Raw genomic sequence first — 24042 nt, forward strand, 5'->3', positions numbered from 1 at the left:
TGAACAGAGAAAATAGTGTTAGAATAATCACAAAACTATGGGCAAATACATCAAACAGCTGTGTATGTTGCTTCTAGTAATCATAATGGGCGTCATCCATTGTATTGTTACACACTACCCCAATCTTTGTGCAGTGCGAGGTTCTAGGGGTCCAGGCGCTTACCCAAGGTTTGTGTTTCCTTTGGAAATGAGGCACAACAGAGACTGCGGCGTCTTTATGATATGTGGTTTATTTACAGATATATACAACCTAAGCCTACAATGGAGGGGCTTCCAGCATTACACTCCATGATGGTTCCATTTCTCCCATTGCTGCCACCTTGGATTCAAACTGTCAGCCCACATTATGCTTTGACCGCCCTGCCCCCCCCCCCCCAGCATCAAAGGCTGACCCCTTTTTCCTTTTTTCTGCCACAAGGAACTGAAACCCTAGAAAACTTCCTAGAAAACTGGCACTGTCTTCTGGCTAACAATCTCAGAGCTCAGAGAGGGGCTCCCCCCATTTGTTGGCTTGCACAGTCTTTGCTTTGCTGATGGCCCACCTCCCTATCTTTGTTCTCTGCTGCTGGCCCATCTCTCAAGCACAGAAAAACTGGTTTGGCCTGTACAGTGGTACCTCGGGTTAAGTACTTAATTCGTTCCAGAGGTCCGTTCTTAACCTGAAACTGTTCTTAACCTGAAGCAGCATTTTAGCTAATGGGGCCTCCTGCTGCCGCCGCACCGCCGGAGCACGATTTCTGTTCTCATCCTGAAGCAAAGTTCTTAACCCGAGGTACTATTTCTGGGTTAGCGGAGTCTGTAACCTGAAGCATCTGCAACCTGAAGCGTATGTAACCCGAGGTACCACTGTATTTTGACATGGATAAATTCAGCATCTGGCAGCCCATCTTAATACTCCAAGCACTGATTAAACTCCAACACTTACTAAACCCAAGAGCTATGGGTGTCTTGCACCCACAAACTCATAACAGTATTATGAAAATTACCCCATGTGCAACCAGGAAAAAGCATTCCCACCCATTCTCTCAGAATACATTTAGATGTAGCATAGCACTTTTAATTTTCTTCTACAACACAAGGTATTCACTAATACCTATATTTAGGGAATATGTAACAAAAACTTGCCATTAAGCAAGTTCAGCATTTACTATTAATGCGTCAACTCGGAATAATAACAAATCTGGCAGCCGATGTTAGGAGGATGGGTTAAATCTTTTTGGCAATTACCTTCTTGATCATTAAAGGTAATGGACTTTCTCGCTCAAACAACTCTGGGCTTGGAGAATCTGCTCCTTTTCCTGAATTACTCATAATAACTGAAACAAACTTATCATATTTCAGCAGCTGCTTTAGCAAACCTGCAATAGAGCAAGGGGAAAGAAAATGAGAAACTAACAAAACAAGAGATATATAAACATCACTTAATAGGGTTCTGAAACGTCTTTATGATTCCGATTCTATTGTTGCTCTACTACCAAAAAATATTTTGACCACTCTATAAGCAATATTGTATTCTCTGTATAGATATCTACATCAGATTATTTATTTTCGATTTTCCATCAGAAAAGCAAAAAACCATTGTCCCTCGACATTTTTTTCCTGGCTCTGAAAAGTCAAACTGACTCCTGATATTGCCTGGAACAGATGGTTAACTATTAAGGAGTTACGCTTCCAATTTCCAAATCTCCTGTCCCTTCCCCACTTTAAAAAAACAACTTTTTTATTTTGCTAACAGGGCAGCTGGGCATTCTACAATGTGCAGGGCCAGCAAGAACCCAGCCATTCACCAACTTAATATGCCATAGATCTAAATTTGCATATATACATATAAAAATCAACCAATTCAACTTTTGTTGCTTAAAATTTGACCATAAGAGTATAGCACAGCATATCCAAATTTGTGTTAGGTGCCTTGCCTTGCGGGGTTTTTTTTGGGGGGGGGGTGTTTTTGGTTTTGAAAAAAACTAGCAACATGCCTACACATGGGTTCAGAATCTGAAAGGCAAATTAAATCCTTATGTGAATGATAAAAGAGACTGCATTTTAAAATTGCTTTCTTCCACTTTCTATTCCAAAGCATTCCAGAATGAAAGGCATTACTAGCAGCATTTGAGAATACATCCCAAGCTCTTCCCCTCCTATTCCACTGATTGAGCACCTTACCCAAACAGTTAACTTGCAGCTCCTTGGTCTGTGAATTCTTTAGAGTAGTCAGAAAGAGGCCACACAGCCTCTCTGTGAAATGAACAAACAGCCTCTCTGCAGCACTGGGGACAGAGTACAGCTTGCCATAAAGATAACATACAGCAGCCTTTATGCTCTCATTTGGGTACATCAAACCTGCAGCCAGATGCTCCATCATGTTACATGCAGAGAGAACAGAAAAGGCAATTGTAAAGAGAGAAAACACTGTTAACTTTGTCAATTGTGGGCTGGCCAACAGGGGCATCATTTAAGGGAGACAGAGGAGACAGTCACCCTCATCCTGAGTTTCATGCAATTATTCCTCATGAGCACCCTTATCCCCAGAAAGCTCATTGGTTCTGTATTCTGAGCAAACTGATTTTTAAAAAAAATTAACTGAGCCTACGTACTACATCTGCACATCAAGGTACAAATCCCTTTACTTAAAAACACACACAAACTACAATTTGGTTTTTGATAACTGATAACATAGCTAATATGAGATATCAAAATAAACACAATGTATGTATGTATGTTTAACTTCTGGGTTTTTTAACAATTTAACCTTGCACCTTATTGAATCTTTCCTCCATACACAAATGGGGACCCTACTGGCTTGTGAAATGGTAGTCTTACAAAAGCCAAAACTCAGCTATTTCCAAATAGCAGGAGACAAAAACCCTAATCATCTCCAAGTCATCCTTGATGTAAGGTCATCCCACAGTTGTGCTGCTTCCATTCTTTTCATTTTTACTACCTCACATGCTGCCCTTAGTCTAAGTTCCTGGATCTTTTTATTGCCTCTGCATACAGAGACCTGTAAGTCAACCTAGCTAACCACTCTCAGCTTAGAGTTTTGCCATGTTTCCAGTTGTTGTGTCCCAGCAGCTTGGTGTTGCTACTGCTTATCACGTCCCACTTGTGTGCCTCTCCTTCTCTAGTTCACCCAGTGTTTGCACATATAGGCATGAAAAAACATTCTCCTTCACCAAAACATTGTCTGGATTTGTTCATTTGGATACTTATTCAAACTTGAAGCAGGCTGATCTACTAATCCAGTCTCACAAAGACTGCTCATGTCCAGTTTCAATACACCATATTTGTGGATCTTGACATAAGCTTGTGGTTTTTCCTCATATAGGGAAATTGAAAATATTTTTGGAATTTGTTGAATGAGTCACCATTAGCTATATGGAAAGGCTTCCTATTAAAGCACAAAATGTTTTATGCCCCTTAAAGATATGCCCCTTAGAGACTAAACACTCATTTCCACTTAGTTAGATTTACAAGGCTGACCTCCACCTCTCCAAAAAAGAACAGGTAGTCTTGTGAATGGCTTTCATGAGCTTTGCCAAGATTACATTTTAGTCTCCTTGTTTGCTGCCACAAATTTTTTTAGGAGCATTTAAAAAGACAAAATCTCTCACCTTCACAGGAGTTCTTAGTTCCAACACTGCATTTACAGTGGTACCTCGGGTTAAGAACTTAATTTGTTCTGGAGGTCCATTCTTAACCTGAAACTGTTCTTAACCTGAGACACCACTTTAGCTAATGGGGCCTTCCGCTGCCGCCGCACGATATCTGTTCTTATCCTGAAGCAAAGTTCTTAACCTGAGGTACTATTTCTGGGTTAGCAGAGTCTGTAACCTGAAGTGTCTGTAACCTGAGGTACCACTGTACTTGTAATACTTACTATGTTCAACCACCCATACATCAGCAAAAATTGGGATGGAGTCTGCCAGTTTTCCAAGAAGAATAAACATGGGCAAGCTGCTTCTTGTGGCAGCTACCTTGCATAACTATAGTGGGGGCAAACAAGTGAAAAATCAAAGCAGTGAGAAAATGTCCTTACATTAAAAAAAACCAAACCAGACAATTCAGCGGACTATCTTTTTGAAAATGCCCTTCACCTCACAGATACAGTCACACTGCAACTTGCATGGCAGGGTCCATATAGTTCTGCTTTCCCTAGTATGCTTTGAACTTGCTATTCAGAAGAAAGTGCCCTCACACCACCACCCACATAGTGAACTGATAAAAGTTTGTTATCACTTATCTTCAAGCGCATATGTTGGGGAAACATTTATGTACAGGAAACACAGAAGTTTGGTCAGAGTCAAGTGGCAAAGCACAGAGCAAATGACACTTTGCATTCACTTATACTAATCAGCAACCAATTAGCAACCAAAGACATCTGAATTAGCAACAGACAAGAGATGAAAGCTTAGGATAAAAGAATTTACAATTTATTGCAGGAGAGTAATACTGATGCGTGTTGGAGGGAGGGTTAATAGGTGTGATGTCTGTCCCTTGTGATTCCTGAGGTCCTGCATTCAGCAGGGTTACAATCCAATGAAGGATTCCATTGTTGAATTAGCCAAGCAAGGGATGTAGTTGTCACCTAAGTGACAACCCCTGGACAGTTAAGTCCAATTGAATTCGACTATGGGTGCAGCGGTCATCTCGCTTTCAGGCCTAGGGAGCCAGCATTTGTCTGTAAACAGCTTTTCATGTTGGCAGCATGACTAAAGTGCTTCTGGTGCAACAGAACACCGTAACAGAAGCCAGAGCGCATGGAAACGCCGTTTATCTTCCTGCCACAGTGGTACCTATTTATCTACTCACGCTGGTATGCTTTCGAACTGCTAGGTTTGCAGGAGCTGGGACACAGCAACGGGAGCTCACCTCGTCATGTGGATTCAAACTGCTGACCTTGCAATCAGTGAGCCCAAGAGGTTCAGTGGTTGAGACCACAGCACCACCTGCATCCCACAAGTTGTCACCTAAGTCTAGTCATTAGTATAACAAAGGAAGCTGTTCTGTGCCAAAGGACAATTGGGTGGGCTCCTTCCCTTGCCTGGCTAGTAGTGAGAAAGACAAAGGTCAGAGATTTGCATGTGAGCTGAACTGGAAGGAGGCAAGAAGCCTGAGAGCGAGAGCCATACTGAATGTGTATAAGTAGGAGTGGGAGTCTGTACATTTGAAGCAGCAAGGAAATAATCTGTACCAACCTCTTTCTGACATTCATCCAATAGATAGTGCAGGTACCGCTCCATCTTCAGTCCTACTACCAGCAGTACCAAAACTGAACACAAGGAGGGGAAGGTTAGGCACAACACATTTTCCCCCTAAATTGATTTTTGAATTCTGAATTTATTGTTATTCACATTTTATACTGTATTTTATGCTGTTTTTTGTTGCATCAATTGTTTTAAATTTGTTATTAGCCACCCTGAGCCCAGTTTTCTGAACCAGGAAGGGCGGGGTATAAATAAAAAAATTATTATTAATTATTATTATTATTTCTCACTTGCTTTTAATAGGTTTTGCTGTGACTTCTGTCTCTCACACACTTCCACTTATCCCATGCCTAGAAGGCACGGGTCCCAGCAGTTTTGTCTCTATCCTTCTGCTTTCCCCTGAGAAACCCACTCTTTACCACTCAATTGGAACAAATTGCAATCCACGGAAAACCCGATTGTCGTTGGTTCCGATTCAGCGCTAAACCGCGAGTTTTCCAGAGGGGCAAATGGAAGTGTGGATGAGCCCTACAGCTGGCATTATTACATAATAAAATATTGAACCCCACCTGCTTCACCAGCCTTTCCAGTGCAGCTCTTCCCTACAGAGCATTTGCCTGGAATGAGTGGGGGAGAAAATGTGGCCTCCTTATCAGAGAAAAGGGCATCTTGCTCTTTCCCTTTAACTCAAGCACTACATCATAAGGTTATACATGATAACAGAAAGGAAGTCAACAGCGATGTGTCATATTTATAATGAAGAGAAATCAAGAAATAGCAAATCCCTACACACAACCAGAGCAATAGGTCCTGATGTCAGCAAATCTTTCAAGAGAATGATTTTTCAGGCTTAGGTGAAGGGAAAATTGTTTTCTCATAAATATACTCTAGGCTCTCTCCTCCACATATCGGAGCAGGACACAGAGAGAGAAATACAACTCAGGAAACATAAATTAATTTGTCAGGTATTCATATCATAAGTGTTTCAGTTCCTCAACACCCATCAACTGAGACGTATTTTCTTGGCTCATAATCACTGCACAGTGATCCTATTCCATCTGTTCTACCAAAAAATAAGCTGATGGAAAACCTTGGCTTTGTTAAGAAGAGTGCAGCAGATGGTTCATGTGAAGCTGGTAAATCATTTTCATAGTTTGAATAAATAGTATTAATGTAATTTTGATTCAAGAATTGGGTGTGTTCTTTGAATTCCAGTAGCTGAGACATATAGAGTCAACCTCCTTAGGTTCCTTGCTAAACTACACAGCTCCTTAAAAACTAGGAAAGTATTTGAAAATATGGCTTGAGAGAAGAAAGCCACTTAAGAGTATGCTCCAGTTACTTATTTGATGTCAATTCACTTGATATAACAATTTGAACTCCAACCCAGTTCAAGAATGGATTGGGCTGGTGGGTTCAAGGGTCATGACAATATCTGTACTTAGTCGTTTTCTACTGAAATCTGTATCATAGAATTGCAGAGTTGGAAGGGGTCCTGATGTGTAAACTCTGCATTAACCATAGCTACTACTACAGAAATATTTAATTTCCACATGTATTTTCTCATTAAGAATGTATGAAAATCTTAAAAGCTGAGTTACTCTCTACACAGTGCAACCTTAAGTGTGTTTACTCAGATTAACAAACACCGTTTGATAAAACTTACTCTGAAGAAAGTGAGTTTAGGATTGCAACCTTTATGAAATTTCTCATTTCATTTGGATTGGAGCTTTTACACTGATAAAAATGCTAATGCAATTTTGACCTAAAAATAGTACAGTAATTGCTTCCCTTAAAGGTAAAGGTCCAGTCGCTTCCCTTAGGTCCAGTCGTGACCGACTCTGGGGTTGAGGTGCTCATCTCACTTTATTGGCCGAGGGAGCTTCTGGGTCATGTGGCCAGTATGACTAAGCCGCTTCTGGTGAACCAGAGCAGCACACGGAAACACCGTTTACCATCCCGCCGGAGCGGTACCTATTTATCTACTTGCACTTTGACGTGCTTTCGAACTGCTAGGTTGGAAGGAGCAGGGAGCGAGCAATGGGGGCTCACCCTGTTGCGGGGATTCGAACCACCGACCTTCTGATCGGCAAGTCCTAGGCTCTGTGGTTTAACCCACAGTGCCACCCACGCCCATTGCTTCCCATACCCAACAGCAATTCACCATTTGCTTCTCACCTTCAATTAGTAAATCCAGTACACTGCCATCTTCCACAGTTTGCAATATCTCTGTTAAGATCAACCCACAGATTAATCACAATTATTTTTTGTAATCTATACTGGGGCTCCCATCTGTAACAAAATTGAACTTCCTTCTAAGTAATCATACACAGGATTGTGCTGCAGGGCTTGGAAATTTTTATGAAGATCATAGGGGCAGAGGAGAAAGAGAGGTTCTTCCAGCATTATCACATTTCCCCCTTTTGGTAACCCTATTCTAGGTGTCATGAACCTAGGCGTCTGGTCAGGAGAGTCACAGCTCTTGAGTAGCAGGAAACAAGATAAATCAGCTGGGAGAGTTTAGGACATGGTTAGAATTGCACCCAGGGTCAGCCTTTTAATGAGGCAATATGAAGCAGTTCTGCTTCAGCTGGCAAGATTCGAAGGGGCAGCAGATCCAAGCACCCAACAGATCAACTGCTGCTGCTGAAGAAAGGAGAAGTGGCTGTGCCTATGGCTTCTGCCCTCACTGATGTCGAGCAAAGGTAAGGAAATGAATATATTTGGCACCAGCTTGGCTGCAGGAACTGCCAGGAGGCATACAAGGCACCATCTTAGGGAGTCCGCTCCAGATTTGTGTAGTTTACTCCACAGACTTTTCTTCTCCCGAAGCCATTCTCATGAACGAGTATAACCAGTAGTGTACAGCAACCACAATATTTACTAGCACATGTATTGTTCCAATTTGCTTCATTATTAAGGTGCAAATCTGATCTGTTAAATCCAAACCTCTGTTTCACCCGTTGACTCTAATGGGAAATCCAAAAATGGCTTTTCTTTCTTATTATGTAAGTAGGTGAAATTCACAGGGAGAAAATGTGTCCCTCTAAACTTCAACATCCCTCCCCAAATCCCTGTGATTGGAATGCATTTGGAAAATAATTCATTGAGATTAAAAGTTAGACCAACAGTTGTTACTTACCAGGGGCAGAGGAAAAGAATAGACATGTTAAACACAATCACACATTTAACATTCTAGTTTGGCCTTTCCATCAGCTCATAATCTTAGCCTCTATGGTACACCATAGTGGAATAAAATACTTGCTTCCAATCTTCTATCCCAGAAAAGCCATGAGTAATACTTCTATACCTGTAACATTAACCAAGTTAGTATGCTTTTCTCTTACCAAACAAAGTTGCTATGAAATGAGCACACACTCTTTCGTCTTGTGCAAGCAATGACATGACCAGGGTTGCATGCCGAATCAGAACATCCCGAAGGCAGGAAAGCACATGTTTCTTGCGTACTAGCTAAATATTAGAAAAGCAAAACTGTATCAGTTATTTACTGAGAAAATTAAGCAAAGCTTAAAACCTCATGCCAACCTGTACTGGAAGTTTTCTAATTCACTCTTAATTTCCTCCTAGAATGAAACACAGGATATAAAACTCCCTGTGCCTTTTACCCCCATCACCCAGTTATAGATCCCTTCTTGGGTCCTCCACAATCCACTCATCCAGCTCCACTACCTGCTACGCCCTGCTTTCTTACTTAATTGTAAGCCTCTTTGTAAAGCCTATTGTATGTACATGGCACCATCATCATTACTGTAACAAATGTCAAGAGTAAACAAGAGGCCTTGCACTGCGGATAGGTCAGAGCCCCAAAATACAGGGCACACAGACCACCGGGAAGGTGAGGCAAGAGGCAAGGGAGAATGGGTGCTGCTGGCTGGGTGCCTCAGAGACGGGCGCACCCACCGAGGCCCCGCCATCCTGGAGCGTCTCAATGGCGCACGCCAAGCAAAGCGGCGAGGGCGGCAGCTCCAGGAGCCAGCGGGGGTCGTGCCGCGGGTGGAACCGCTCGCAGACGAGGAGCTCCGCCATCGTCGCCTCCATCCCTTCCCCGCTCTCGCTCCCTCTTCTCGGATAAGGCGAGAGATTTGGCGGCAAATGTTTGCGCAGGCGCAATGCTTGCCGCGCAGCGCCGTCCGAAGGAGCAGCGCCTGCCGCGGAATCTGTAGCGCTTCCGAGGCTGCTGTCTGATGGCTTCGCGGGCTTAGAGCCCACCGATGGAGTCATCCTGCGGAATGCAATGATTATTTGCAGCACAGGTTGAATCATTTTCTTAAAAGGCTGTGGGTTGGGGCTTTTTTTTCCCCTTCCTCTTTTTTTTTAGTATAGTTCTCTGTGTTGAAAACTGCTTGGAATTTCTTATGCTTGGAAGAACGTGGCGTGTAAATCCTGCGCGCCAATAAAATGCACCTGAAACAAAGGCGCGATCCTAAGCATGCCTTCTCAGAAATCTCAAGGAGCTCATTGTGTTTTATTTCCTAATGACCACTTAAGGAGTGGAAACCCCACTGGGTCTTTCTTCATACAAACTTCGTAGAATTGCACTGTCAAGTGAATTGGACCTTAAGGATTGCATCCACATGTGCGCATTCGGGCAGGATTCTAGACTATTCCTCTAGATTTCCCCGAAAGGACTGTAGCTGAGTGGTTAAGTACCTGCTCTGTAGGCAGGGAGTCCCAGGTTCAATGTCGGGTGCTTCCATGTCGAATTATCCTTCTGGAAACTCGACGCCACTCGGTGTAAGCAATCCTGGGCTTAGGTGGACCGATGATCTAATTTAGCATAAGGCAGCTTCCACCGGCCTTGTGGTCTGTAAATTCAGGTTAAACTATTCCTGGCAAGCTGATGTAATTTTGAGGGCGAGAGTCACACCTGTTTTAATTTCTGTCTCGCCGCTGCCAACTGCACAGGAGTCGGGAACAGGTAAACCTAAATTTGAATCAAAGCACATTGTGGATGCGGCATATTGTGGATGGACCAGGCACTACATAATTGTACTCTTGGCTGGCTGGCTCAAAATAACCACCGGATCAATTTCATTAAACGCCTTTATGGAGGAAGCGATTCCGCTAGGCTCCATGGGATTTACTCCCTGGTAAATGCGCATAAGATTGCCGCATCCCTTCTTAGGTCCGGTCCAGTGCCTGAGAGTTTCTTTCCTAGTCCGCCAACGCTAGAGGTCGCAATGGCGAGGTTGGGGGGTTCCTTTTCTCTCCCCAAGGGACGGCCTGCGCGGTGTTTCCTGCCCTTTCCCCCTCGACGTCACTTCCAAGAGCGCGCGCGTCTGCCTTGCGTTCGAGAGCGTTGCGAGGCTCTTCCTCCGTGAAGCTTTCGGGCCGAGAGGATCGATCCAGAGCCAGGCGCTTCGAGTGGTTCTTCTGCTTCGCAGACATGGTGAGTGGACTCGGGGCGGAGCAGGCGGGGATCCCGCTTTCCGTCTGCGCTGGGGGTCGCTGAGGACGCCGAGCGGGGGAAGGGGGAGAGGGGGCGGCCCGTGGAAATGTCACGCGTGGGGAATGAGGAAGAGGCTTCCCCGGCATGGCCTGCCCCTTTCCTGTGAAAGGGGGGGGGCTGCCACGTGCGAAGCAAAGAAGCCTCGGCGTCACTCACAAGGCGGCTGCTTCTTTTAATGTTCAAGTTGATGCGCTTTTTTAAGCAGCTCTGATTTATTGGAGAAACTTCGCCGTCACTCGTGCCGTTTAGAAGCGCCTTTGTAAGCACGTTAGGGAGGCCAGGACTTCATCTTGGCACCCACGTGCTCCTACTGCCTCGCTTCTCCGGTTGACTTCCGCTCTTTTTATTTCGCCCCTCCCCACCACCAACCATCTCATGATCATGCACGTAAGGATCAACCCCCCATAGGAACCTCGTGTGAGGTTAGGCCAGTGGTTTTCAACCAGTGTGCTGTGGCACCCTGGGGTGTCTTGAATTTTGATCAGGGGTGCCGTGGACTACACTGGCCCCTGTCACTCTTCCCTCCCTCCTCCATGCCCTCTTGCGTCTCTGCCTCCCAAAGGCCTGCACAGCTGCGAGCTCCGCAGGCGAATGGTACCTCTGGGAGGCACCTCTCTTTGGGGTGGGGGTGCAGCTCAAAGACCAGAGGCGGCAGCTGCCCAGGGGACTCCTAAGGAGAGGAGGCTGAGGGAACACTTCACAAGGGAGGGTGTTCAAAAAAGGGTGAGAGGCTGCCAGCTCTGCAGGCAAGGGGTGACATAATTGGGCTCCGGAGCCCCACAGGGATGCCGCAGAAGGATGTAGTTGGGTAAGGGCCTCGAAAAGGTTGAAAACCTCTGGGCTAGGCAGATTGCATGTGGCTAACCCAAGGATTGTCAGCTAGTTTCATGGCTGAATAACTACTTAAGACTCTGCCTGGGTTCCGTGGCCAATATGTATTTTGCCTTTTTTCCTCATTGGCTTAAGAGAAGCTGGAAAAAACGGAATACCTGAACAGTGGAAAGTCTTTTTTGAACCAGATGTGGCCCTTCTAACATTGACCTAGCCGTTGTAGGAACTCGCAGACTTACAGAACTATCTCAAGTTACACAGAAAGAGGTAGCTGTGACAGCAAATGCTTGGAAGAAGAGAAATTGTTACCTATACCTTGATTCTTTGTTTCCTTCTATAGACTGAGGCAGAAGTGAATCCTAAAGCTTATCCACTAGCTGATGCTCAGCTCACCAAGACACTGCTTGATCTTGTACAGCAGTCCTGTAATTACAAACAGCTACGCAAAGGAGCCAATGAAGGTGAGATTGGGTTGCGCTTGTGGCATTAATTGCCCATTCTTGTAGAGTATTAGGTTTGCATTGTCTCTTGTGGAAAAAGTAGTTCGTACTTTGCCTAAATATGCCCCCAAACACCTCTGCCTATTCTGTGGTTGTCATCCTGGTCTTGGGGATTAGATTAACTTGCTACTATCAGTCCAGACACCCTGACTTTTCTTACTCACTATTCCAGTTCTGCAAATTTGGGGCAGTAGCAGGAAGGTTATCACAAATAAGCATTCTTAGTTGGGGAGATTGTTTTGTTCATGGCCAAAAATTCCAGTGGGCAAAGGGAAGTTTTAAGATCCACCCAAAAGTTCTTTGAATCCCTAGCTTGTCTTTGACAAGTAACGGAAACTTAATTTTTTGTAGAAGCCAAGCAATCATCCAATAGATAGGTACACAAAACGTTTTACATTGGATTTGTCCTCTTAATGTTGCAACTAGCTGCTTGTTTGATTTTACTGAGCGAGTCCTGACAGAGTGAGGAAATGGGGTTTTCATTGTACCAATTTCTTTTCCACAGCTACTAAAACTTTGAACAGAGGCATTGCTGAATTCATTGTGATGGCTGCAGATGCGGAGCCCCTTGAGATCATCCTTCACCTCCCACTGCTTTGTGAGGACAAGAATGTGCCCTACGTGTTTGTGCGCTCCAAGCAGGCCCTGGGGCGGGCATGTGGTGTTTCTCGGCCTGTCATTGCCTGTTCAATTACTATCAAAGAAGGCTCACAGCTAAAGCCACAGATTCAGTCTGTCCAACAAGCTATCGAGAGACTATTGGTCTAAATCTTATCAGACCACTCACTTACTAAACTAAGATAACTCTGTGAAAGATGAGTCTTGTCACTTGTACAATGTTTACTACTGTTTTTGTTTTCTACCAGATCTCCCTTCTGCCTGCCTCCATTACACTTGCCATTTAGATGTTTAACAAGAGGATGTCCAGTCTTTTGTTTTAAATTCTTCATTCTGATGCAACTCTCCCCAGTGGAATTTTAGTTAGGCTATCCTTTTCGGCAATAAACAAACTTCAGTTGCAGAAGATTAGGCTGAAGATTTGTAAATACAAAACATATGACCTTGTTCTGGTCAATATGATGTTCACCCATTGATGGTGTCCATCTTTCAAATACTAGTCCTAATACAACTTGATAGAACACTGTTAGAAATAAAGGGCAGATGAAATAATATTGTCAAAGGCAGTGGCTTTAACTTTTTATATATATTAAAAACACAATTATGTTTGTATGTTGTGTGATCTCAGTCTTTTGTGTGGTTTAAAATATTTGCTGGATGGCCCGAATATAACAGGATGACTAAAGCCTTAGTCACTATGTTTTATATGGGACCAAGTTTTTATGAATATAAGCTATCAATGTTTGCATCTTCTGCAAGAGGGAATAAATAATTCATCAGGTGGTAGTGACCTGGATAAACTCTTCTTTGTGAAAACAATCCCCAGCAGCTTAAAACAAGACCGGGGATGGGGAACCTTTTTCAGCTCCAGGGCTGCATTCCCTTCTCAGCTGAGAGCCATGTGCCACTGGTAGGTAAGTCCACAGTGGAAAGTACAAAGATGATGATGATGATCATAATAATGATAATAATTGCCATAAAGGCAAGGGCTGAGGGACATGCACGGTCGGTCAGACCTTTCTAAGCATCATGTCAGCCTCCTTGGGCCACAACAACTGAAACTAATCCCATACAATTTGTGCTGTGGACACTTCACTGAATCTGCAGCATCAAGGTCTGCATGAATACAAGCAACTCTGTGCTCACTATGTTTATGAAACAGCAAAAGAAACAAGAAGAAAAGCAGGGACAGGTATACATAACAAGCTCATTTATTAAGACACATTTTTATTAAGTCTAGAAACAGGTGGGGAGAATGAAGTATTTCCCCATTAATCCTCATTATTACATAGTCTTAAAACTCTCAAGAAAAAAAAATCCCTGTTCCCTTTGATCTATGGCTATAAAGATGCTGCACCCCTTTTCCTTGTCAAAATCTTAGGAGAGTGAGCATAGAACTCTCAGTGCCCACTGAAGTATTCAGTCACAGCATCTAAGAGTTCTTGCTTCTTCGTTCCTGCTGTCAGCTTGTAATTCCTGCACACTTCCTTTAAAACTGGCACAGTCAGTTTACCCAAAGTGCCTTTTTGAACATGATTCCTCAGGTCGTCTTCAGAGATTTCGATCTTTGCTTTCTTTTCTGGTGGTATGGTACCATCCCCTACTGGAAAGAGATTTTTGGATTACTTGTGTGTTTCCAATACCTTGTTATAAATAAAATATATCTTATACAGCCATTACAAAATATCCTGCAACAGTACACTGACACAGTGTCAAGAGAGACTCCTACCTAGCCCATGATAATCCAACCACAATCTGGTGTGATAGAGCACAAAATGAACTTGGAGGATGTAACTACCTCTCTCTTTGGGTTCTGTTGCAATCTTACCTTGTTTACGCTTTGTGGTTTTCCCATCCGGATCATAGCCTGGTGGGTAAACTAGTTGTTTGAACTCTTCTGCAAGATTACCCATTCTGCAATCCATCACCTCAACCTTGGGCACTGGAAAAATAGGGAGAAAATGTCTGCATAACACACCTCAAAACAGCAAAAATATTCAAATATACAGAAATAATGGTTCTACAGAGGAAACATACAAAACACTGAGCTTTAAGGTAGATAGTTCAAAAGCACAACTGAAATAAATACGAATTATACAACCGTTTTAATTTGGAAAACGGCGTATCTAAGACAAAAGTGAGCCACAATGAAATGGGGAAGCAAAAAGCTAAAATATACTGGAAAGACTGAAGTGCTTAATTTTTGCTTCAGTCTTCATGAACTAACAATCAGGTCCGTTAGCAAAAATGATGCTTACACTGATAAAGGAACCATAGATCACAGGATAGAGTTGTAAGGGTCCCACAAGGATCATCTAGTCCAACTCCCTGCAATGCAGGAATCTTTTGCTCAATGTGGGGCTCAAATCCATGGCCTTGAGATTAAGAGTCTCATGCTCTACCAACTGAGCTCCATTGTTTCTAAAACCTCAAGCAAACAGGAGGTCTAAGGCCCTTTTTTATGAGATCCTGATTATTTCATGAAGTCAAAAATAAGATTCAAAACTGAATTTTGGCTATCAGTTTATGACATGAAAGGCACATTGTTGTTCTTATGTAGTCTTTACCCCCAAGGGTGAATTGAGGCAGTGGGTGGTGCCAGAGCTAATGTCCACCCCCCTCTCACATTTATAGAGTGGTACCTCGGGTTAAGTACTTAATTCGTTTCAGAGGTCCGTACTTAAAAACTGTTCTTAACCTGAAGCATCACTTTAGCTAATGGGGCCTCCCGCTGCTGCCGCGCTGCCGAAGCACGATTTCTGTTCTCATCCTGAAGCAAAGTTCTTAACCTGAAGCACTATTTCTGGGTTAGCGGAGTCTGTAACCTGAAGTGTATGTAACCTGAAGCGTATGTAACCCGAGGTACCACTGTACACTCATTCAAACGTATTCTCACTCACAAATTCTTTTCCCAACACACACAGGCCCACAACCTTCCCCACTCACTACTATTAATTATTATTATTAATAATAATAATTATTGACATCTCTCCCCACCCACCCCTCTCACACACATGCCCATGCATTTCAACCTCCCCAGCACTCCAGATTCCCTCAGAGCTTGACAGCAAACTTGGCTGCATCGGGATTACTGGAGAGTAGAGGTTTCAACCTCTCCCTACCCATCCCAATGATCCAAAATGCATCCAGTCCCAATCATAGCTGCCAACTTTTCCCTTTTCTTGCGAGGAATCCTATTCGAAATAAGGGAATTTCCCTTTAAAAAAAGGAAAACGTTGACAGCTATGGTCCCAATACTGCTTTGGGCTAAGAGCAGCATGAGCCAGTATCTTGGCTGCATGGAGAGTGTTGGGGATAGCCGGTTACCCTCCCCTTCACAGCAATCCCAATGCAGTCAAAATTGCTATATCCATGTGTTGTTCATCAGCACAGAAGGTGGGGGGAACCTTTGGCCTCCAGGTGTTGCTAACGTGCAACTTCCATCAGCTCCAGAGAGCGTGGGCAATGGAAGTTGGATGGTGGAAGTTGTGGCTCAGCCATTTCTGGAGGACCAAAGATGCCACACGCCTGCAGGTGGGGAACACCTCTCTTTCCCTCACAATGCAGTTGGTGCTTAATCTGTCAGGCAGTGGTGACAAAATGATTAGGGCTTCCCAGGGTCTCATGTGAGCCACAGGTTACCCACATTTGCTTCAGCTGCAACTCACTTTAGTCTAATTTTTTGTATGGTGTGCAAACATACCATTGGATTAAACAGTTCGTTGCTTGTGGGAAATTCCTAGGACTGCAACAGGGGGGAAATGTCAAACTACACTCACTAAATTAGTCTTACCTGTCAGATCTTCAGCTTTTTCAGGTTCCAGTAAGTCCAGGGCCAAAGCCTCCAGGTTCATATAGTGCTGCTGTAAAACCGGATTCTCAAAGCTCTCACTCCTGTTGAAATCCCGGGTTAAAGTATCAATGAGCGACTGGATTGTCCAAGAACTGTTTGCACATGGCCATTGATCCTGCCTTCCTCCCATCTCTACTCACCTGTACTTGAATCGAAGCTTGTGGACTATTTCCATCATTTTGCTTACTTGTTCTTGATTAGCTTGGAGCTTCTCTGTAAAGTCAACTTTTCGTTTGTCGTCCGCATAAGGTAGGAAAATTAGATGAAACCCTAAATAGAAGGAACGAATATATACATGAAAGAAATGAGATACTCAAAAATGTTCCCAAATGCTCATATCTCTGACAAATGATCTACAGATCTGAAGTCACATTATCGTTAGGGTTGCCACTTAGATTGAAATCAACATGTGAATGCTTGATTACTAACTAAAACTACCAGTTGTGAACTAGTTGGTTTGAGTGTCAGTGAATGGGAACGTTTTGAAGACAACAGAATAATTTGTCAGAATAGGGACATAATGTGCAAAAGATATTAACAGAAGCAGAGCAGAAAAAAGCTACAGCATGTCTTAATTTATTTTATTAGAAACAACTCAGAATAAGACATCTTTAAATACCCATAGTGAGAGCAATAAGCCAGGAAAAATATTATGATATACTACTTAACCAAAGAGTAAAATGTAAATTAAGGAATTTCTTTTTACTGTTATTGATAAACATTTCTGGTCTGCATTCTGGTTTTGCTCTAAAACTAGTCCACAAATAACAGTATCTCATGATAGAGATGCCATCATCTCAGCTAGAAGATAGAAATTCTGGTTCTGAGAAACATCACATAGGCTAGGAAGAAGATCTCAACAGCTTCTAAGATATAGCTTATGGAAGTTTGCAAGGTGAAACAGGCAGAGCCAAGATCCCACACACAAAACATGGAGACTTTGAAGGAGTTTGGGGAACGGAAAGACTGGAGGCTGACAAGGATCTTTGCCTGGCCCAAAAATCTGTTCTTGAGAGTTAAGAGTAACTTCCAGAATAGGGTGGTATTCGGTGGCAGGCAGGACTGTGCACTGAGCGAAGAAATTGGTGATATTTGGATTACCTTACAAAAGCAGAAATATTCTCACTAAGGCATCTCTGGGTCCAGTCTTGTTAAGTCTGGAGGAACTAACCTGATGCAATTAAATAGTGGGATATTGAAATGAACCCCAAAATTATCTTGTGTGTTATTGATTACCTATCTGTAGGAGATGAGATACCCTTAATGAGTTCATCAGAAGCAGCCAAAGTAATCCAAACCATACACTGGAAACTATATAAGAAACCAGTGCATAAAAAGTAATGCTAATATTATACAAGATGGGGGATAAATCTATAGCCACTCCATGCTGCTCATCAAAGTATAAACCTCCTCTCCTTAAATCAGATGGCAGAAAAAACTTCTGACAGTGGTAGAACAACACCACACTAGCCATCTGTAAGACCGAAATGCCAACAACTCGTTACCTGAGGGGGCCACCTGCACATTCTGCTCATCCAACTCTTCTTCCTGAGGAACCAGGGCTATAAACCGAGGAGGAGTGTTCCGACGGGGTGTGTACCTGCATACGGCCATCACCCCTTTCTCCAGACACTTTGTCAGCAGGGCATTAAATAATGTGGTGCTTCCTAAAAGCAAACATCCATGCTTGTTACTTTAATGAAACAACTCTGGTGGCTCAAAACACATCTGAAATAACTACATCAAGCTTCTGCAGAGGACTATATGCAACTATATCTCTCTGTGTGTGGCTGGTTACCATGGTTTTGGGACAGAAAAGTATAGTTTCTGTTTTTTTGTAAATGTGCTTCTTTTCTAGAGGGTAGCAATAATCAGCAGCTCAAAAGTTTAGTCGGGGGGCGGGGGCGGGCAGAAGCCAGAGAGAGGGCAATCTCCATGGCAACCTCTTTAAGTTTTGGAATTTCCTCAACAGAGGTGTGCCTGGCGCCTTCATTATGTAGTTTCCATTGCATGCTGAAGACACACCTCTTTCCCCACCCTATTTTTGTAATGGTTTTTGTTTTGAAATCATTTTAATATTGTACTTTTAAATCGCTGTAACCCACCCTGGGACCTTGTGGTGAAGGGCAACAAATCAAATCAATATAATGATGTATTTGATTTCATATCCACCCTCCAGGGTGGATGTTGGGAGTTGACCAAGCTACTTGCTGTTAGATGACTGTTGTCCTACACCATGGGATTTAACCTGTGCTGGCTGCACAGGTTTCATCCTGAGTGATTTTAACATATATATAATGTTTGGAATTGATAAGGAATGCAACCTTATCAATATGCTAATCATGGCACTGAGCCTAATCCTGCTCTGTACCCTGACTGGTATGGGTCCAAAAAGTCGACCTCATATCATCATCCCCTATTTTCATGTTTGAAATCCTGCTCTGCACAATGAAATTTCACTGTCAAGTTACAAAGCAGAATATCCTTCCCACAATATGCTTACCACTAATCAAAGACTCTTCAGGATAGATGAACTGGGCAGGCCTGATGTGATGGTGTTGTTTCAACATTACCAGGGGCTTGAAGCCAATCAGATACAAGCCTTGTGGCTCAAACCTTTTTGCTTCTTCTGTCTCTTCTTTCTCCAGCACAATCTGACGGTTCCCATAGATCTACAAAAAGGGAGCAGGGGGAAGAAAAGTAGCTAGAAAAATAACAAGCTCGGACCCAAGTGAAGTAAAATATAGGTCTAGTGTTAGTGGAAACATAATCATGCCTATAGAGTCTAGCAAATCTGAAGTTACACTGTAAAAAGTCAGCAAAGAGATCTATGGCAAGCCTCTGGGTGAAATCATTCTTGTCTCACTCGCTAAGAGTAATTTTATCAGACAGCTACTCCTGTTTTTATCCCCATACTATAAATCATGGATGGCTAACCTCTTAATCTCCAGGTGTTGCTGAACTACTACAACCCCCATCATCCCTAACTCCTGGCCATGCTGGCTGGGGCTGATGGGAGATGCACTCAAACAACATCTGGAGGACCACAAGTTAGTCACTCCTATTTCAAAAGCTCCCACTTGCAGTGGGTTCCCTCTCTTTGCACTTCAGGATGGGAATAGCTATTCCAGGGGTCCACAAATTTAGGCTGCCTTTGGTAAAGGTAAAGGTACCCCTGCCCGTACGGGCCAGTCGTGTCCGACTCTATGGTTGTGCGCCCATCTCACTTAAGAGGCTGGGGGCCAGCGCTGTCCAGAGACCCATCCGGGTCATGTGGTCAGTGTGACGAAGCTGCTCTGGTGAGCCAGCACCAGCGCAGCACACGGAAACGCCATTTACCTTCCCGCTATAAAGCGGTACCTATTTATCTACTTGCACTTAAGAGTGCTTTCAAACTGCTAGGTGGGCAGAAGCTGGGACCGAAAGACGGGAACTCACCCCGCCGCGGGGATTCGAACCGCCGACCATGCGATCGGCAAGTCCTAGGCGCTGAGGTTTTACCCACAGCACCACCCGCATCCCTACAGGCTGCCTTTGGTAGTCAGCCAAAATTTTGACCCTTCCCCAACATTCTCCCAGCTGATGCTCAACTAGAGGGAGCCTCAGGCTTAAATCACTTTCAAAAAGCAGCGGCCTGGGGACAATCCCTGGTTCTACTGCACAGTTCCAAGCTCAAGAGGAGAGGCAGAGGTTGTCCATGATGAACAGGACCTCCGAGGTCCTTGGAACTAGAACCACAATATAAACAAAACCGGTCATGCAGCAAAACCATTCATATGAACACACTTTTGTTAAATGCTTGCCAAAAACATTTTTGCAACATTAGCCACCTGATCTGCAACATAGAGCCTTAGCTTTATTCCTTGTGGAGGTCATTTATTTGCAGGCTACTTCCATCAAAAAAACAAAAAACTATTTGACTGTCCTTTAAAGACCTTGGAAATTAGTGAGAACTAACTGCCAAAAGACAGAAAGTTATGCTTGAAGAAAATGGAAAATTAGAGAAAATGCTTAAAACAATTGCCAGTGTGTGACACAATAGGGCCCAATTATTTGCAAATAATTATTTATAAAATTATTCCTCTACTCGTAGCCCAACCCAGAAGTCTGTTGGGGAAAGGGAAGAAAAATCAGTACATATATAATCTTTGGCATATAAATATTAAAGAGACCTTATGTGTCACAATGGAACACAGGGTCAGGTTGTTAGGGCTTGCTAATCACAACAGGTGCTATGATGTGTCTGGATTGTTTCTTCCATTTTTTAAAATGGGCTTGCAAATTCTGACAAAGGAAAATGGGGGAGAGGAGACTGAGGAAATAATTCTCAAAGTACCTTACCTGAGCCCTCTTGGTGTCACTTGGCAGAAGCAAACTACCCGTCTGTCGATTAAAGGTTCGAGTTTTTGTTTTCACTGGCTCATTGGTTTCTCTGTAAAGTCTCACTGGTGGCTGCTTGACAGCTTTCTGCACTAAGTTGAAAATGCCAACAGAAAGAGCCACATCTTTTCCCAGATACAAATTCAGCCTGCCAAGAATCAAGAAATACAGATTGAAGCTTTCTAGATCCTGTATTGTCTTTAAAGAGATAAAAGCATATGAAAAGATTCTCATCCCAAAACAACACAAAGGAAACTTTCCACAACTTAGCATTATGTACTTTAACATAACTGTTAAGTGGCTGGCATTTATTGAGAGGAAGTATTTTCTCCAAAATCTCTCTTGACCACTACCCCACAAGAGGAGGAGAATTTAATTTTTTTCTCAATACACACCTGGCTAAAGCTCGCTTCCTGGTCTCTTTTGCTCGTACTTTCTTCATGAGGTCTTCTAGCTTTCCAGACTCATCAAACTGGACTCCCAAGTCCTCATCTTCTGCTGTATTAATTATATCCCTGTAGAACAAGGAGATATCAAACCCCCCAGGCTTCTTCAAGTGCATTAAGTCAAGGTAGATACCTGGAGTCAAAACAGAATTGGAGCAATATAGATTACCAATTTCCTAGAATGCTAAAGGTTTTCATTTTGCAAAAGAGCTTAAACAACCACAGAACGAAGCACAGGGGTCAGGGAAGGAACAAGAAGCATGCGTGCCGCCTTGATTGAGAGGGCCCTGGCTGCTTGACATCAGTGTGCCATGCACGTGACATCATTGTACTCTGCAGTGTGTGCACATGATGTTGACAACCCAAAAAATATGGAGGGGAGCACCCCTCTGATTTGGGATTTGAGGGGCCCTTGGTCCTCACAGCTCCACATACTTGGTGCCCGTGGCATAAAGCAAAGAGTATGGAGTTCATACTAGCAAGGTTTAATGTACACCAACGTTCTCCATTAGCCTGCTTTCAAATTCAGCCACCAATCACCTTCTGCACTATGCTAAACAGCTTAAAAGAAGTTTGAGTGCACAAGCAAGTTCCAATACCCACTCATGCCATAAAGCTTTCAAATAGGTGACTTTGGCCTAGTCACTATCTCTTAAGAGTCAGACTAACCTAACTCACAGAGTTGTAAGAATACAGGAGGGTGGGACAGAACCACACATGCCTCCATCAATTTCTTGAAAGAAAAGTGGGAGAAAAATGTAATAAATGATTGTGCCCTAAGATTACTTATAACAAATAGCATTGGGAACCAGTTTTGCAAACACTGTTTAGTTCGCTAAGAGGCGGCACCATTTTAGTTTGAAGTACTGACCTGTCTCTCGGAGGTCAGCGGCTTTGGTCCTAGCAAATTTGGCTTTCACGCTGTCTTGCCCATGAGGGTTATCTTCATTGGTGAACAGCATGATCCTTTTGTGGCTCATCTTGAGGCGGACATCACTGAAGAGATTCGAGCAAACCCAGAATGCCTCACCTAGTGAGTAGTCAGCACTATGGCCAAAGGATTTGCGGAAGAGCGCTCTCCCTTGCTCTCCAATGTACTCGGCCAGCTCTAACACTCGTTTTGCCCCTAAAAAAAAGAACAGAAAATGAATGACAACAGTTCAGTGCTGTCCTACAAAACACAAAGAGCACTACTCTTTTAAGCCATGATATGCCAGAATTTGCAAATCTTTCAGTAGTTTGTCTACGATGTTTCTCGTTCAACTTATGAAAAGAGATCAAGTGTTCAGTAGAGCAGCTCTATGTGTGCGACAAGGACTACTGCCTTTTCTTAGTTGCTAATGAAACTTGGCTCAAAACTGGAACAGGCCTGAAATTGCAAGTTTGGCTAAGTGAAGCCTGAGGAGCATCAGAGATGAACGAAGTAACTAACTTCAACATTTGGTGATAGAACTTATCCACAAAAAACTTTCTGAGTATTTTGGAAGAAACAACAAAATACCTAAGTGGATGACTGAATCACATTTGATTACCAATGCTGGTGATGGTTTTAATTAAATCTGGAGTTAAACTTTGTAATCATTAAAACTATGTACATTTTTTGAAACTGGACTAAGCTGTAGTTTCTGGGATATGAGATTTCCTATGCAGCTCCCTGCAGAACCTAATGCCATAACAAACACAAAAACCAGTGGGAGAGATTGAGTATAGTGTGAATGGATATCTCTACAAAGGATTGGGGAATTCTCTGTAGCAGGTTTTGGGGGTGCACAGTGGGCTGGAGGGAGATGTGAAACCAGAAGTCCCATTGCATGTGGATTTCCACTTTGCAAGGAGGAGTTACTGCAGAACTGTTCTGGTTTGACTAATGGCTGCATTACACTTAGCCTATTAGCCTAACGCTAGTTTCTTTATGACTTCTAACATTAGCTTACTGAAATGGGTTTTGCACTGTAGCTTGCAAGTGTCTGAAGCTACGTGTCAAGCCGTGTGACACACGTCAAAGATTCCACAAATGGGTTGATGGGGGCATACTAAATATGGACCAAGCTGCTACAACACAATGACTTCACTACAGACTGAACTCTGAAATGGACAGTACCTTAGATCACCAATTGCAAAAGCCACTTGAGTTGATACTAGTTTAGAAAATTGTATCTTAAACAAATATGTGAATGGGGGGGGGGAGCAGACAGCCATAGGGAGGAGGTTTTCCTCCAGTTGTGACTATTATCAAGTATTTACAAAGCATCAACACTGGCAGAATTTAAGTATTTTAAAAGCAGCAACCCTAAGCATTGTGCAAAATAAAACAGTGGGCCACCTCTGCTACTCAAAGTACCATGCCTCATTCCTGTATTCTTGCTTCACATTTACACCTCATATTATTATATATTTACCTGGATTGTCCAAATCCTGAAGAACATAAATGTGTTTAAAATCCACAGAATTCTTATGTTGCTCAGTACCATAAAACACAACACCAAGAAGGTCCCGGTCATGGCTGATGATCTTGTTTGTGTACACATTCTTAATGCACTGGTAAAAAAAAGTTCAAGTGAGATGGGAAAAGAGAGGAAAAGGACCATTGAAGAAAACAGCATTTACACATCAAAGATGGTATTAAAACATCTAGAAATACTTCCAAGACTGCCTCAGTGCTTTAAGACATTTACCCCGTAACTCCACAGGACATTTATAGATGAGAGAATCTAGATGTTCAGCACTGAATTGACCCATC

General features: G+C 43.1%; 4 protein-coding genes across 9 annotated transcripts in view; 1 reads left to right on the forward strand and 3 right to left on the reverse strand.

The window, feature by feature from the left end:
• The window catches only part of LOC310658462 (meiosis inhibitor protein 1-like), a 28229-nt gene extending 25762 nt beyond the window's left edge, over positions 1-2467 (reverse strand). The window contains exons 1-2 of the mRNA XM_083400383.1: positions 2164-2467; positions 1228-1358 (exon numbers count right to left, since the gene is read on the reverse strand). Of these exons, the coding sequence (XP_083256509.1) occupies positions 1228-1358; positions 2164-2452 (420 nt within the window). The 5' untranslated portion in view covers positions 2453-2467. The remainder of the gene's footprint in view (positions 1-1227; positions 1359-2163) is intronic.
• Positions 2468-3803: 1336 nt separating this feature from the next.
• Positions 3804-9446, reverse strand: LOC310658468 (meiosis inhibitor protein 1-like; the record flags this gene model as incomplete). 2 transcript variants are annotated; one of them, XM_083400392.1, is made up of 5 exons in its annotated part: positions 3804-3983; positions 5196-5269; positions 7383-7433; positions 8552-8675; positions 9126-9446. In XM_083400392.1, 5 exons carry the CDS (start codon positions 9444-9446, stop codon positions 3804-3806), a joined length of 750 nt encoding a protein of 249 aa, XP_083256518.1. The 2 variants fall into 2 exon arrangements, with proteins under 2 accessions (XP_083256518.1, XP_083256519.1); XM_083400393.1 differs by lacking the exon at positions 7383-7433.
• SNU13 (small nuclear ribonucleoprotein 13) lies at positions 7882-13235 on the forward strand. Of its 2 annotated transcripts, none has more exons than XM_083400396.1 (4): positions 7882-7909; positions 10442-10614; positions 11846-11966; positions 12511-13235. In XM_083400396.1, exons 1-4 carry the CDS (start codon positions 7897-7899, stop codon positions 12771-12773), a joined length of 570 nt encoding a protein of 189 aa, XP_083256522.1. In that variant the 5' UTR covers positions 7882-7896; the 3' UTR covers positions 12774-13235. The 2 variants fall into 2 exon arrangements, with proteins under 2 accessions (XP_083256522.1, XP_083256521.1); XM_083400395.1 differs by lacking the exon at positions 7882-7909 and adding an exon at positions 9346-9478.
• A 583-nt stretch (positions 13236-13818) lies between these two features.
• The window catches only part of XRCC6 (X-ray repair cross complementing 6), a 29690-nt gene continuing 19466 nt past the window's right edge, over positions 13819-24042 (reverse strand). For 3 of the 4 annotated variants that reach the window (XM_083400387.1, XM_083400388.1, XM_083400386.1), the window contains exons 4-13: positions 23702-23840; positions 22174-22428; positions 21252-21435; positions 20818-21004; positions 18980-19148; positions 17982-18143; positions 16617-16746; positions 16417-16517; positions 14452-14565; positions 13819-14226 (exon numbers count right to left, since the gene is read on the reverse strand). In XM_083400387.1, the coding sequence (XP_083256513.1) occupies positions 14024-14226; positions 14452-14565; positions 16417-16517; positions 16617-16746; positions 17982-18143; positions 18980-19148; positions 20818-21004; positions 21252-21435; positions 22174-22428; positions 23702-23840 (1644 nt within the window). In that variant the 3' untranslated portion in view covers positions 13819-14023. The remainder of the gene's footprint in view (positions 14227-14451; positions 14566-16416; positions 16518-16616; positions 16747-17981; positions 18144-18979; positions 19149-20817; positions 21005-21251; positions 21436-22173; positions 22429-23701; positions 23841-24042) is intronic. The other variant, XM_083400389.1, reaches the window with a different exon arrangement.

The sequence above is a fragment of the Podarcis tiliguerta genome (assembly GCF_965153285.1).
Source record: "Podarcis tiliguerta genome assembly, chromosome: 10".
NCBI lineage: Eukaryota > Metazoa > Chordata > Lepidosauria > Squamata > Lacertidae > Podarcis > Podarcis tiliguerta.

Bases quoted from the DNA above. Each gene is read 5' to 3' on its own strand.
- SNU13 (XM_083400395.1), top strand. The intron at 10,615-11,845 runs GTGAGTGGACTC...TTCCTTCTATAG, and splicing joins TCTTCTGCTTCGCAGACATG to ACTGAGGCAGAAGTGAATCC. The intron at 11,967-12,510 runs GTGAGATTGGGT...TCTTTTCCACAG, and splicing joins ACGCAAAGGAGCCAATGAAG to CTACTAAAACTTTGAACAGA.